Here is a 16,247-nt window from a genome sequence, read left to right as displayed (position 1 = left end):
TAATAATATATTGGAATCTCTAGCCTGATTAATACAATTCTAAATAAGGACATACATCTGAAAGATACCTTTGTAGTGCCTTATAAAGCTAAAGATCCTATGGCCATGTGATAAAGTAGTAGTACTCCTAGGTACTTACCAAACTGAGTTAAAAAATCCTGTTCATACAAAACCTGAATGTTTGTGGCAGCTTATTCATAATTATCAAAAACTAGAGATAACCAATATTTCCTTCAATATGTTAGTGGACAAACTGTGATACATCCTTATAATGGAATACTATACAACAATAAAGGGATGTAATCTATCAAGTCATGAATAGATATAGAAAATTCTTAATATCTTGCTACATGAAATAAGCCAATCTGAAAAGTCTACATACTATATGATTCCCCATATATGACATGCTAGAAAACGCAAAACTATGGAGACAGTGAAAATGTAGGTGATTCTTAGGGATTCGGGGGGATGGATGAATAGCTGAAGCATAGGAGATTTTAGTATGGTGAAATTACTTTTTATGATGCTATAGTTTTGGACATATGGACTTAGACATTCGCTGCATCTTCTGTGAGGACCTAAAAGGAATGACACTGTAGTAACAATAAATTCAAATTTGCTTCTAATGCCACAATCCAGTAAAAGGAGCCAAGGATCTTTGGAGAAATGGCTATTGTAGGAATAGGGAAGAATGAGGAAGAAAGGTACAAAATAATCTTGGAGCATCCTTTAATCTTAGAATATCAGGAAGTGCTCAAACATACATAAAATCACAAACTTTGATGTGGATGTACATCAAAGGGACTTAGGAGGCAAATAAAAAATCTCCCAGTATTAGATTATAATAATAATTATATACATAAATATAAAATATATAGAGAGATTATAATTAGCAGTATTATATTATAATCCAAAGTATAAAATAAAATCCATGATTTCATACAGATAGAAATGATTACATAAATTAGTACATGAGGTAGAAGAGAAATCACCCATGTAGAAGAATAACAGAAAAATTATGCTGTCCTATACAAGGAGAACTTAGCTTCCTATTCCTTAAGTATTGGCCGAGTATAATGACTTTTTTTTTTTTTTTTCAAAAAGTGCATTGTGGATAGTAAGGAAAGAAACTTTACAATGAGGCAACTGACAAACATTTCAGTCATATGATTAAGGGCAACGTTAGCAGTATAAATCATGTTGATGGTATAGACCCTTGATAGGAGGTGATGAAAATAGGACTTTACCTGTGATGTTCCTTCCTTGAGCCCATGATTCTGGTATAATCATGAGAAAAATGTCAAGTAAATGTCAATACAATGGTATCGTTCTTACATTGCAGTTCCTTAAAAAATTAAACATACAATTATCCTACAACCCATCAGTTTTGCTCCTAGTATTTAATCCCAAAGGAATAAAAGCAGGTATTGAAATAACAACTTGTACACAAATGTTTAGAGTAGAACTATTCACAATGGCCAAGGGTGAAAACAATCCAAATGTTCATCAGCTGATGAATGGATAAACAAATGTGGTAATCCATACAAAGGAATATCATTCACCACAAAAAAGAACAGTGCACTAATACACATTTCGATATGGTTAAACTTGAAAACGTTATGCTACATGAAAGAAGCCAGACACTAAAAGCAACATAATTGATTTGATTCTTTTTGTGTATGATATGCAGAATAGGTTAATTCATATAGACAGAAAGCAGACTAATAAGTGCCAGGGGCTTATTAGTGGACAATGATTGGGAGGAAATGATGATTGAACAGTACTGTGAATGTACTAAATGCCATTGGATTGTACTCTTCAAATGATTTGCATCACATTATGTGAATTTTACCTGTATGATAAAATAGCATAAAATTTAATACTAAAAAGATAAATGAGAAAATATCATTTTCCATTATGAATAAAGACTTTAGTTATCGACTTTGTTTTAGCTTATTTTTTTCAAAATCATACTTGGTTTATGTGTACCTTTCCCTTTTTTAGGTAAATGTATAATTCTTATGTAAAAGAGAATGCTGCAGTTCACACACTAAGTTTTTGCTCATTTCTCTCCAGGCTAGATGTTATGTAGAAATTAGTCTAAATTTTTATAAAATGAGATCATAGCAGTTTAACTAACAGAAATCAAATTTTTGGGACAATGTATTAAAATGGAGCTCCCTGGTGGCTCAGCAGTGAAGAAACTGCCTGCCAACGCAGGAGACAGGGTTCAGTCCCTGAGTCAGGAAGACCCCTTTGAAGAAGGAAATGGCAACTCATTACAGTAGTCTTGCCTGAGAAATCCCATGGACAGAGGAGCCTGGAGGGCTACTAGTCCATGGTGTTGCAAAGAGTCAAGCATGATTTAGAAACTAAACAACAAAATAATGGTGTTAAATAAGAACGGTGACAATTGGTCTTCTGTATGTGCATGTGGATTTTTTGAATAGCATTAAAGAGTTAGAGATATTCAGTATCTCTAGGGATCAAGACCATCCCCATGGAAAAGAAATGCAAAAAAGCAAAATGGCTGTCTGGGGAGGCCTTACAATTAACTGTGAAAAGAAGAGAAGCAAAAAGCAAAGCAGAAAAGGAAAGATATAAACATCTGAATGCAGAGTTCCAAAGAATAGCAAGAAGAGATAAGAAAGCCTTATTTAGCGATCAATGCAAATAAATAGAGGAAAACAACAGAATGGGAAAGACTAGAGATCTCTTCAAGAAAATCAGAGATACCAAAGGAACATTTCATGCAAAGATGGGCTCGATAAAGGACAGAAATGGTATGGACCTAACAGAAGCAGAAGATATTAAGAAGAGATGGCAAGAATACACAGAAGAACTGTACAAAAAAGATCTTCATGACCCAGATAATCACAATGGTGTGATCACTGACCTAGAGCCAGACATCCTGGAATGTGAAGTCAAGTGGGCCTTAGAAAGCATCACTACGAACAAAGCTAGTGGAGGTGATAGAATTCCAGTTGAGCTATTCCAAATCCTGAAAGATGATGCTGTGAAAGTGCTGCACTCAATATGCCAGCAAATTTGGAAAACTCAGTAGTGGCCACAGGACTGGAAAAGGTCAGTTTTCATTCCAATCCCAAAGAAAGGCAATGCCGAAAACTACTGCAAAATTGCATTCATCTCACACTCTAGTAAAGTAATGCTGAAAATTCTCCAAGCCAGGCTTCAGCAATATGTGAACCGTGAACTTCCTGATGTTCAAGCTGGTTTTAGAAAAGGCAGAGGAACCAGAGATCAAATTGCCAACATCCACTGGATCATGGAAAAAGCAAGAGAGTTCCAGAAAAACATCTATTTCTGCTTTATTGACTATGCCAAAGCCTTTGACTGTGTGGATCACAATAAACTGTGGAAAATTCTGAAAGAGATGGGAATACCAGACCACCTGATTTGCCTCTTGAGAAATTTGTATGCAGGTCAGGAAACAACAGTTAGAACTGGACATGGAGCAACAGACTGGTTCCAAATAGGAAAAGGAGTACGTCAAAGCTGTATATTGTCACCCTGTTTATTTAACCTATATGCAGAGTACATCAGGAGAAACGCTGGACTGGAAGAAACACGAGCTGGAATCAAGATTGCCGGGAAAAATATCAATCACCTCAGATATGCAGATGACACCACCCTTATGGCAGAAAGTGAAGAGGAACTAAAAACCTCTTGATGAAGGTGAAAGTGGAGAGTGAAAAAGTTGGCTTAAGGCTCAACATTCAGAAAATGAGGATCATGGCATCCAGTCCCATCACTTCATGGGAAATAGATGGAGAAACAGTGGAAACAGTGTCAGACTTTATTTTTCTGGGCTCCAAAATCACTGCAGATGGTGAGTGCAGCCATGAAATTAAAAGACGCTTACTCCTTGGAAGGAAAGTTATGACCAACCTAGATAGCATATTCAAAAGCAGAGACATTACTTTGCCAACAAAGGTTTGTCTAGTCAAGGCTATGGTTTTTCCTGTGGTCATGTATGGATGTGAGAGTTGGAATGTGAAGAAAGCTGAGCGCCGAAGAATTGATGCTTTTGAACTGTGGTGTTGGAGAAGACTCTTGAGAGTCCCTTGGACTGCAAGGAGATGCAACCAGTCCATTCTAAAGGAGATCAGCCCTGGGATTTCTTAGGAAGGAATGATGCTAAAGCTGAAACTCCAGTACTTTGGCCACCTCATGTGAAGAGTTGACTCATTGGAAAAGACTCTGATGCTGGGAGGGATTGGGGGCAGGAGGAGAAGGGGACGACAGAGGATGAGATGGCTGGATGGCATCACTGACTCGATGGACAAGAGTCTGAGTGAACTCCGGGAGTTGGTGATGGACAGGGAGGCCTGGTGTGCTGCAATTCATGGGGTCGCAAAGAGTCGGACACGACTGAGCGACTGATCTGATCTGATCTGGTCTGATAGGGAAAAAAATCATAGGGCTGAATACCAAAGCACACAAATTCTATTACCTATTCCTCTATTAACTGACCTATCACAATCTTATTTCTTCATCTTATATGAAAGAATATTGGGTTTCCATCTCACCATTTTATTAGAAATAATAAATGAGATAATATAGGCAAAAATACTCAGCTAAGCATAGAGTAAAGTAGACTCGTGAACTCTTATTTATATGTTCTGCAATGATCTAAAGGAGAGAACATATAGTGTAGGAATTAAACCCATGGACATTGAAATCAGAAAGTTATTGTGTTTGAATATTAGGTCTGACTTCAGCATATTAACGTTTGCCAACATGTTAAACTTCCATATCATTTAATATTAGTATCACTAAAATGAGGATGGTAATTGTATTAATGAGGTAAAAAGCAGGTTTAGTGTTTTCAAGGATACTCCATGGATATGCTTGCAATGGAATTCTAAATATTTGTTAATAATGTGTTTGTTAATAGGTATTCCTTTTTCAATGGTATTGGTCTAAATGATATTTATCAATAGGCATTAAAATGTCAGGAGATACTGGTTTTCCTTGAAGATATTTGCTGTCATATTTTATTAGACATAGATTCCTTTGTTCTCCATTTACTTTTTAAACCAAAGTTCTAATAATTTTTTCTTCTCTTAATGTCATGAGAATTCAAAGCAGAGATCTCATAATAAATGGCCAGGGGACTCAGTTCACTGAATCATCAAGGGTCCAAGCTTGCTCTGCTCTTCACAGGGTAAGTCAATGACTGAGAAATGAGGTGTTGGGATCAGCAAGAGACTTTATCAGGAGCTAGCTGGCTGACTGAGAAGATGGTGCTAGCACCTCAAAATAATCATCTTGTCAGGGCCTGGTTGCCAGGTTCTTTTATGGATCAGAGATGGGTGGGGAGATGAGGAGACAAAGTAAATACTATTCAATCCTTGCAAACGTCCCCCAGAATGCCAAGCCTCAGGCAGGGGAATGTGTTGGTTTCACTTCCTTATGGTCCTTCACAGGCAAGCAGCTTAGATTATCTCCTCGAGGCAGTCCATAATTCATGCTTGCAAAAGTGGCAAGATGAGGGTTAAAGTTACAGAAGTAGATACAGCATAAATTCAAAATTAACCTTTCCCAGTTACAAAGGGTCACCAAAAAACTGTTGTTAGTCCTGGAGCGGTTCTAAGGAGTACTAACCACAGAGATCAAAGAGGGAAACATTTCTTAAAAGGTTCAATTATAGAGAAAATATTGTTTTCTGAGTTCCTTTTTTTGAGAGGTCAGATTATATGGGCCAGTATAATATAAGTGACTACCTTGCTAAAATTATCAGCTGTTTTCCTTTTATGGGTAAGGCAGAGCACCTCTGCAACATTACAACAAATCTTCCACTCCCTCTTTCCTCTGACTTTTCATTACTGTTTTCAATTCAACAAGCATTTACTGAACTATTACAGGTACCAGCCTTTCCAAAGGGAAGTTAGTACTTCATTCCAAGTTGCTTGAATTGCTTCATATACCTTGATTGTTTCTTGATTTACAGGGAACCTTTTGGGTCTGGTCTATATTTCACTAGGGACTTGAAGTGTTAGTTGCTCAGTCATGCCTGACTCTTCGTGATCCTATGGACTATAGCCTACCAGGCTCCTCTGTCCATGAAATTCTCCAGTCAAGAATACTGGAGTGGGAAGCCATTCCCTTCTCCAGTGATTTTCCCGACCCAGGGATTGAAATGAGTTGTCTTGCATTGCAGGCAGACACTTTACCGTCTGAGCCAAACAAGTGGAATACATATATTGGAAGGACAGAGGAGGGGATAAAAAGCCTCCAATTGACCGGGTCCAGCTTGTCAATCCAAATGGTGATTACCTCTTTGTGATGATCTTCCTCAACATCATCATGAAGTGGATGCTATCTTACTATACAAGCCTTAAAATTGAGATGCAAAAAGAGCATTTTATTTTCAAGTGGAAATCATAAGTAAGAGATTAGGTTTAGGCAGGTCCACAGGCATAGAGAAGTTACATTAATTTATGACTCAATTCATTCAACAACTACTATTGTCCAGTTGCCTTCCTTTGCCCTCTACGTACACCTATAGTTAACACAGAGAATTCCTTATAATGAGTAGAATGAAAATTTAAAATTTGGGCCTGAACATACAGATGGTTTTGCATGATATGTTGGTAGCAACTAGGAGTAAAGGGCTACAGCTTTACAGCCCCAGTTTAGTGAAGTATTGTGGTTGCATATAACTTAGTTGTGGTTAGTATTTGGGCTTCCAAGGCGATGCTAGTGGTAAGGAACCCACCTGCCAATTCAGGAGACATAAGAGATTTGGGTTCAATCCCTGGGTTTGGAAGAGCCCCTGGAGGAGGGCATGGTAACCCATTCCAGCATTCTTGCCTGGAGAATCCCATGGACAGAGGAGCCTGGTGGGTTACACTCCATGGGACTGCAAAGAGTTGAACACAACTGAAGTAACTTAGCACGCACATTGTCAGTATTCTGATTATGGTCCTGAAAAACACTAATAAGAAATTCTCCCATTTGGAAGAAATACAAGCAGTATATTTGGTTTTCCACTTTGTTTGGCTAGAAGCATGCATATATACTGATTCATGAAAAGTTATTAATGGTTCGATTAGATTCATGGGGTCGCAAAGAGTCAGACACGACTGAGCAACAGAACTGAACTGAACTGAACTGAACTAGATGGTCAGAACTTAAAGTAAATAGAATTGGAAGACTGGTGGTGAAGAATTCCTAGGGGATAATTGGTGGGAATTGATCTCAGAATGGGCACAGATTATGAAAAAATCTGTGTCTCGTGTATTCTTACCAAAGGGTATCCATTATAGAGGAAACTTTAGTAGTAGACTAATAAATTCTTTGTATGCTAACCTATTTTTCCAGCCACCTCCAGTGCTTGCTAAATGGGATTTTGTACAAAATAACCATGGTCAGAAATCATGTATTGCTAAACACTGAATTTTATCGTTTATTTTATAGCAAAGCAATTAGCAACAATAGTTATAGAAGCATATTTGTGGTCATGGAATTCATGGATCATAACATGTACTTAATCACCCATAAATAGCTGATCTAATAAATGGTAGAAGGGCATACTGAAGACTTCCTTATGAGAAGGAAGTTCTCTTTTGGGAGATAATATCTTCATTCTCTGATTCTGGAATCAAAATGTGGAAGTGATAGTTAATCCTTACACTCTGATGTTTCATAACCCACTCACAAAATTTTTGCATCCCACCTACCACTTTGAATGCTTCCACCAGAGTAAATAGCATTTTCACTAACTTGGAAGTTAAGACTGACTACTGGCCATGTAAGTTTAGCTAGAGAATGTATAAAACTATGCATCCCACTGATTAATATCTTTGAGGATGAATATAAAAGAAACCAGTGAGAATTAAGGAGAATTTGCCTTTCTGATGTGTGTGAAAAATAATGTCAGATGGTATGAAAGTGACTGTAATGTTTGAGTTGAGAGCATGTGATACTTGCATTTGTTGTGGCAAATTATATTACAAGACAGTATAAGCTGCATTTTCCATCCTTATGCCCTTCTATCTTCAGAATATTAGAAAATTCATACAAATTGTACTTAAGAGGTTTATTTTTTAAGGACTGAGAGAAGTAAAAAGATACCCATTATTCTAAGTAGGATAAAAGATGCTTTAAAAATACAGAGATGACAATGCAGCAAATGAATGGGCATAGCCATGAGAAAGAACTGAGGCGACTGCCCAAGATAGAGACAGCCATGTGGTTGGCTCTTGGTCCTTTGGCACCACCTCTGTGCAGGCATGTTCTTGGTGATGTTTCTTTTATTCCCAACTTTCACTTCATGATACAATTAGCTTGCAAATCATATTACTCTCAATATTTTTATACAGTTATATTGATAGAGACACTCTAATATTTTATTCTTGGCATAATTTATTCTTTTATTCTCAGGAATAATTTTCTATTGTACTGTGTACTGTCATATAATAAATGAATAATTTTTGAAATCAGATTGACCTTTGAATCTTTAAGTGAAGAAAAATTAAATTGTACTATCTTGAGGAACTGTATTTCATATTTCTGAGTCTCATTTTCTTATCCATAATTTGGATAATATAATAATAGTAAATTTATATAACGAACATAACAGTGGTATGAGCAGGCATTCAAGGATGATAAGTGCTATTTTTTTGCTAAGATTGTTTTAATTTTTTCACTTTAGTTGAAGCATAGTTGGTTTATAATATTATACATTATTAATTTTAGGTGTACAGCAAAGTGATTCAGTTATATATATATATACACTCAATATATGTATTCAGCTATTATAGGTTATTACAAGATATTGAATATAATTCCATATGATATATATAAATCATTGCTGCTTATCTATTTTATGTATAGTACTTTGTATCTGTTAATTCCATTCTCCTCATTTATCCCTCATCCCACCCTTTCTCCTTTGGTAACTCTAAGTACGTTTCTTTTGAGAATCTGTTTCTGTTTTATGTATAGATTCACATATTATTTTTATATTCTACACATTTCTACACAGAAGTGATAGCATATAATATTTTTCTTTCTCTGTATGACTCATTTCACTTAGTATGATTTTCTCTGTATTCAACTATCTTGTTAAAAATGACAATATTTCATTCTTTTTTGTATCTGAGTAATAGCCAGTAAGTATGTGTGTGTGTGTGTGTGTGTGTGCATGTGTGTATCACATCTTCTTAAATCAATCTTCTGTTGATGAGCAGTTGGTTTGTTTCCATGTCGTGGCTATTGTAAATAATTCCTATGAACATTGGGGTGCATGTATCTTTTCAAATTAGAGTTTTCATGTTTTCTGGATATATGGCCAGGAGTGGGATTGCTGTACATTTATTTCTAGGCTATTTTGTTCCATTGACCTATATGTCTATTTTGTGCCAATACCATGCTGTTTTGATACTGTAGCTTTATAGTATAGTCTGAATTCTAGAAGGGTTGTCTCCAGCTTTGTTCTTTTTCTTCAAGATTGCTTGCCAACTCTGGGTCTTTTGTGGTTCCAAAAAAATTTTAGGATTGTTTATTCTAGTATAGTGAAGAATGCTATTAATGTTTTGAAAAGTATCACAGTAAATTTGTAGGTTGTTCTTCCCTGGTGGTCAGACGGTAAAGTGTCTGTCTACAATGCGGGAGACCTGGGTTCAATCCCTGGGTTGGGAAGATCCCCTGGAGAAGGAAATGGCAATCCACTCCAGTACTATTGCCTGGAAAATCTTATAGACAGAGGAGCCTGGTAGGCTACAGTCCATGGTGTCGCAAAGAGTTGGACACAACTTAGCAATTTCACTTTCACTTTGGGTGGTATAGCCATTTTAACAGTGTTAATTCTTCCAATCTAAGAGCATGAGATATCTTTCTATTCCTTTGAATAAGTTTCAATTTCCTTTATCAGTTTTTTATAGTTCTCAGCATATAGATTTTTCACCTCCTTGATTAAAGTTATTCCTAGGTATTTTAATTTTTTTTTTTTTTGGTATTTTACTTTTGACACAATTTTAAATGGAATTTTTTTTTTTGCTTTCATTTTCTGATACTTCATTTTTATATAAGTACATCACTTTTATTCTAACATTTTTCTATTTTTGTGTCCATTTTAAGAGAAATGAAATTTCTATATGTACCATATATTGTTGATTCTTACAACTGAATTTACCTAATTTATACCTCTAAAGGAAAGTAAATTCTATTTATTATTTAAAATTTTTAGGAATTTTTAATTCATGAAAAAAGACTGTACTTAAATACCTCATGATTGATAAATGGTATTGATATTTGAATAAAAAATGGCCTTTTATATATAAATTAAAATATGTTTGTTAAATATTGATTACAAGTACTAAGTACTGTAGTTTAAAGAATTAACCAGGTAAGGCATGCTGTCTGACTCTGTGCGACCCCATAGGCGGCAGCCCACCAGGCTCCTCTGTCCATGGGATTCTCCAGGCAAGAACACTGGAGTGAGTAAAGCATAGCCCCTACCATTAAGGAGTTTACAATTTCAGGACTTCTAAACCAATGGTTAATATAATTCAAAGTATAAATGTTAATCCTTGAGACTAAGATCATCAAAGGAAACATCATTTGGGTTTTTTTTTCTTTTATTGAGTTAATTGAAACCAAACACAGAACAGCTTCTGTTGTTATTCTAGTGTCCACTGTCATTCCCTATGTACTGTACCACTGTTACTCTCTCTTTATTTTTCTCCTACTGCTTTCCATTAGTATTTGGGTAGAGAGTTAAGCTAAACAGTAATTCAGTTGACAAGAGGTCAAGTGAAAAGTCTGAGGAAAAGAGTCAGTGTTACAGAAATACCTTCCAAATGGAGTTAGGAGAAAATTCTAAAGAAGTTTATTAAGATGCTATCCATCAGAATGGGTGTATAGCTTGGTTGAATGAATTTTAGCTTCTCACTTAATACAGTTAAAGGCATAGGAAAGTTGATTAGACAATTCACTTACAAAGAAGAACCATTTGTGTTGAATTTTAGGGAAACATTTTGTGGTGTTCCACTGGTTGATTAGTGAATGTTAAAATTCGATGAACTTCATTAACCCTATTCCTGTACTTGGAGACAGGCATTAGTTAGTTCAGTGGCTCAGTCGTGTCCGACTGTGACTCCATGAATCGCAGCATGCCAGGCTTCCCTGTCCATCACCAACTCTCGGAGTTCACTAAAACTCATGTCCATCGAGTTGGTGATGCCATCCAGCCATTTCATCCTCTGTCATCCCCTTCTCCTGCCCCCAAGCCCTCCCAGCAGCAGAGTCTTTTCCAATGAGTCAACACTTTGCATGAGGTGGCCAAAGTACTGCTGTTTCAGCTTTCGCATCATTCCTTCCAAAGAAATCCCAGGGCTGATCTCCTTCAGAATGGACTGGTTGGATCTCCTTGCAGTCCAAGGGACTCTCAGGAGTCTTCTCCAACACCACAGTTCAAAAGCATCAATTCCTTGGCGCTCAGCTTTCTTCACAGTCCAACTCACATCCATATATGACCACTGGAAAAACCATAGCCTTGACTAGACGGACTTTTGTTGGCAAAGTAATGTCTGCTTTTGAATATGCTATCTAGGTTGGTCATAACTTTCCTTCCAAGGAGTACGCGTCTTTTAATTTCATGGCTGCAGTCACCATCTGCAGTGATTTTGGAGCCCAAAAAAATAAAGTCTGCCACTGTTTCCACTGTTTCCCCGTCTATTTCCCTAGAAGTGATGGGACCAGATGCTATGATCTTCATGTTCTGAATGTTGAGCTTTAAGCCAACCTTTTCACTCTCCTCTTTCACTTTCATCAAGAGGGCTTTTTAGTTCCTCTTCACTTTCTGCCATAAGGATGGTGTCATCTGCATATCTGAGGTTATTGATATTTCTCGTGGAAATCTTGATTCCAGCTTGTGCTTCTTCCAGCCCAGAGTTTCTCATGCATAAAATGTAGATATAAATTGAATGTCTAGAATTTTCAACCTCTTTTATAAGGTCAGTATATTGTCAATTTGAAGTGTTTCCAGTGAGGTTTCTGGGTATTAAATATTTCCCTTGTGATGTATGTAGTAGCTTCTGAATCTCTTTATAGCAGTTTTTATCTCTTTATTTCTCAGGGTATAAATGGCTGGATTTAGAAGAGGTGTAATAACAGAGTAAAACACAGCAAGAAATTTGTCCACCCAGGTGATGCTGAGTGGCCACACATAGATGAAGATGCAGGGCCCAAAGAAGAGCACCACCACTGTGATGTGGGCAGTGCAGGTAGAGAGTGCCCTAGATGTACCAGCTTTAGAGCTTTGGCGAATAGTGAGAAGAATATATGAGTAGGATATCAACAAAACTATAAAGCAGGTCATGGCTGGAAACCCACTATCAGCATTCATTAATATTCCCAAGTTATAGGAATCTATGCAAGCAAGCTTGATTACCAGTGGTATATCACAGAAAAAGCTGTCGATTTCCCTGGGGCCACAGAAAGGCAATTGCACAATCACAGCCATTTGACTCATGGCATGCACAAAGCCAGTGGTCCAGGAAGTCAGCACAAGCCCAATGCACTTTTGCAGGTTCATTATGGTTGAATAGTGGAGTGGCTTGCAGATGGCCACATAGCGGTCATAGGCCATTACCACCAATAGCACCATCTCACCCCCTCCAAAAAAATGCACAAAGAGAATCTGGCACATGCAGCCTCCAAAGGAAATAGTCTTGTTCTCTCTGACAAAGTCTGTTATCATCTTAGGAGTGGTCACTGAGCAAAGCCACATATCAACAAAGGACAGGTTGGCCAATAAGAAGTACATGGGGGAATGCAGATGGGGGTCAGTGATGATTAAGATTATGATGGCAATGTTTCCAAATACAATGATCAGGTAAAGCATAAAAAACATCAGTAAGAGTAAGACCTGCATAGTCCATGAGTGACAAAGTCCCAGAAGCACAAATTCTGACACTACAGACAGATTTCCTGCATCCATTTAATTCAGAGTGACATCTAAAATAAGCAGGAGAAAAAGACAGATTTTTCAGTTAGTAGGAGGGGAAAGGATACTTAATCTTTAGAAATTGGTTGAAATTCTATCTCAATGAAGTTTAAATTCATTGAAAATTAGCGTCTATATCTGAAAGTGAAAATTTAATTGGGAAGACAAATATTGGGAAAATACTCATAGTATTATGACCAAAAGAGAAGTAAATCTCTAAAATTTGCTTTCCAAGATAGACTTATTATAAATGATTAATTAAGAGGATATTCCCACAAAGAATAAGTGAGAAAGGTGGATAGCAAGATGAAAGACTGAGAAAAGATTATAGTGTCACCTAGAAACTAGTTTCATTCTGCTTCCCCAGTGAAAAGAATCTGAGTGCAGACCATCAACTGTTATACTGTAATAACTATGATTTGAGTAGTCTACTTAAGAAGATGATAGTGAACAGATACTGAAGTCCAGAACAAACGCATGGCACAAAATTACAGTTTCTCTCTATTATGCATACTGATTTCTTTAAGCCTCATTTGCGTGTCTTCTATAAGACATCATTTAATTAAAATTTTACCTTATTTCTCTACATTATATATTGGAACAATCTTTAGGAGAAAAGCCATATATAAATACAAGGCATGATAATTCACATGGAAAATCAAGCACATAATTTATCATTATTTAAGATCACAAGTCAATAGAATTCATTTAGTTAACTGAATCTATTAGAAAAAATGTCTGGAGACTTATGTGAGAAAGGGAGGTTAACTCAGACGCAGGTTCTGTTTTAATGACATGTGAATGAATGTTCCTTATAACTTGAGCTTATGAATAGAAAATATTTACTTTCAATTATATCAGTAGATGTTAGGAAACCCCTAGGTTTTGAAATATTACTGTAAATGTATATAAAAAATGATTTGGGAGAATGGCATTGAAACATGTATAATATCATATGAGAAATGAATTGCTAGTCCAGGTTCGATGCAGGATACAGGATGCTTGGGGCTGGTGCACTGGGATGACCCAGAGGGATGGTATGGGGAGGGAGGTGGGAGAGGGGTTCAGGATGGGGAACATGTGCACACCCGTGGTGGATTCATGTTGATGTATGGCAAAACCAATACAATATTGTAAAGTAATTAGCCTCCAATTAAAATAAATAAATTTAAATTAAAAAAAGAAAAAAAAAGCCAGTCTTGCAGATAAGCAGCTATTATCTTCTGTAACTTTAAATACATGTTATTTATACTTAATAACCGAATAAAAGATGTGAGGATTAAAAAAAAAAAAAAACTTCAGAGATCATCAATTACTGACCTCTGAATAGAATAAAGATATAGTTTATATTAATCCTTAAGTACACTAAGAATTCCTCTTGAGCTGAATGGTGAAAATATAACTGTGTATCTCTGAAAGTGAAAGTGAAAGTCACTCAGTCTTGTCTGACTCTTTGCGACCCCAAAGAGGTCCCCATATAGTCCATGGAATTCTCCAGGCAGAATACTAGAGTGGGTAGCCTTTCCCTTCCCCAGGGGACCTTCCCAACCCGTGGATCAAATCCAGGTCTCCCACATTGCAGGAAAATTCTTTACCAGCTGAGTCACAAGGGTGTGTATCTCTCTTCCTAATCTATTTATTTCCCTTGGCTTTGTTTTACTTTTTGGATGCTGCATTTTCTTTTATCCTTTGAAATCTCAAGGGTGGTGCTAAGGAGAGCAGGTGAACAATGAAAACTATTACCTCATCATGAGCACTGATTTCCCCTTCCCTTATAATGTGAACTCAGAAGTATAAAGGATGGAAAGAAAAAATAATTTCTTCAAAAAATTAGATGACTCACACATTTGCTGTGAAAGGGAGAACATGTAATAATAGTCTCAAGGTTTAAAGATAAATATATCCTCCATGATAGAGATATGTTTAATTTCTAAAGAAAATATCCTATATTACACACAATAGACTTATGTCCCCTGAGAAATTTGAATAATTTGACCTTTACTTGGAAACTTAATTTTTGTCAAGATAAACCTGTCAAGATAACAGACCAGGATTAGTTTTCTATATATTTTTTAAAATACCTCTTGGGATAGGGATATGGAAGATAGCTAGTAGCAAAAGCAGAATTTCAACTGGGTTTGAGAGAGGAATTTCTTAAAAGATTAATATGTACATTGCTGAGGAGCCATTTACCAAAAATAAATGACAGTGTTTTTAAAATCAGTTTTGAAATTGTTAATATTTCATAATATTAGTAGACTGATTATATCAATTAATGTCAATCTAACATTTGAGATAATTAGTAGAATAACCATGGACTTTTAGATTAGTCAGATCTGGTCTAAACTCCAGCTTTGTTACCTGTTGACCTTGTGATCTTGAGCTAAATTTATTTCTATTTCCATTTCCTCATCTGTGAAAAGAGAACAGTCAATCTAATAGAAAGTGAAGTTGCTCAATTGTGTCCTACTCTTTGCGATCCCATGGACTGTGGTCTACCAGGCTTCTCTGTCCATGGGATTTTCCAGGCAAGAGTACTGGAGTGGGTTGCCGTTTCCTTCTCCAGGGGATCTTCCTGACCCAGGGATCAAACCCAGGTCTCCTGCATTGCAGGCAGACACTTTACCCTCTGAGCCACCAGGGAAGCCACCCAATCTAATAGACTTGTCTTCAAATCAGAAAACACAGAAATTACTTAAAGTTATCTGATATTCAGCATATGTTTAATAAATACTAGTTATTTCCCCTCCTTATTGATTAAAATGTAACTTAAAGCTCTGCAGTTTCCAAAGTTTTCAAGAAACAATCTTAGTTAACTGCCAACCACCTTCTATAACCAAAATATATAAAGTAAATTTTATTTAAAATAATAACGGATTATATTTTATTTAACTTACATTAAGCAACTTTATAGGATATGGATGCAAAGGAAATATCAAGAAGCAAGAATTGCTTCTTGCTTTCCATGAGCTTAACACGTTTTTCACCTTTACATCTGCTTCTATCTAGGAAGTGTTTTGTATTTTAAGAAAGCCTTCAAGAGAATAGTACATTTTTTTTTAAGTACCTTTAGAATCCTGTAACTTAGGGTCAGTTTTCACAAGAAGAGGTAGTTATAACTTTGGGATTAGTGAAAATGAAAAAAAAAAAAAAAAGAAAATTAGGGAAAGGAGACACATTGAGTTACTCTTTTTAGAGTATTAAAATACAGCCAAGCATTTTTCATCCCCATCTAGACACAAGATCCTTCTATTAATTTTTATTATAGCAA

General features: G+C 36.3%; 1 protein-coding gene across 1 annotated transcript; it reads right to left on the bottom strand.

Annotated features, from left to right (window-relative positions):
• Positions 1-12,031: 12,031 nt before the first annotated feature.
• Positions 12,032-12,973, bottom strand: LOC139185146 (olfactory receptor 4K14-like). The gene has a single exon (XM_070796790.1). The coding sequence runs from the start codon at positions 12,968-12,970 to the stop codon at positions 12,032-12,034; it is 939 nt and encodes a 312-aa protein (XP_070652891.1). The 5' UTR covers positions 12,971-12,973.
• Positions 12,974-16,247: the final 3,274 nt, after the last annotated feature.

This window comes from Bos indicus, chromosome 10 (assembly GCF_029378745.1).
Source record: "Bos indicus isolate NIAB-ARS_2022 breed Sahiwal x Tharparkar chromosome 10, NIAB-ARS_B.indTharparkar_mat_pri_1.0, whole genome shotgun sequence".
NCBI classification, from domain to species: domain Eukaryota; kingdom Metazoa; phylum Chordata; class Mammalia; order Artiodactyla; family Bovidae; genus Bos; species Bos indicus.
The sequence above is the reverse complement of the archived record's forward strand: the minus strand, read 5'-3'. Positions and strand labels throughout refer to the sequence as shown.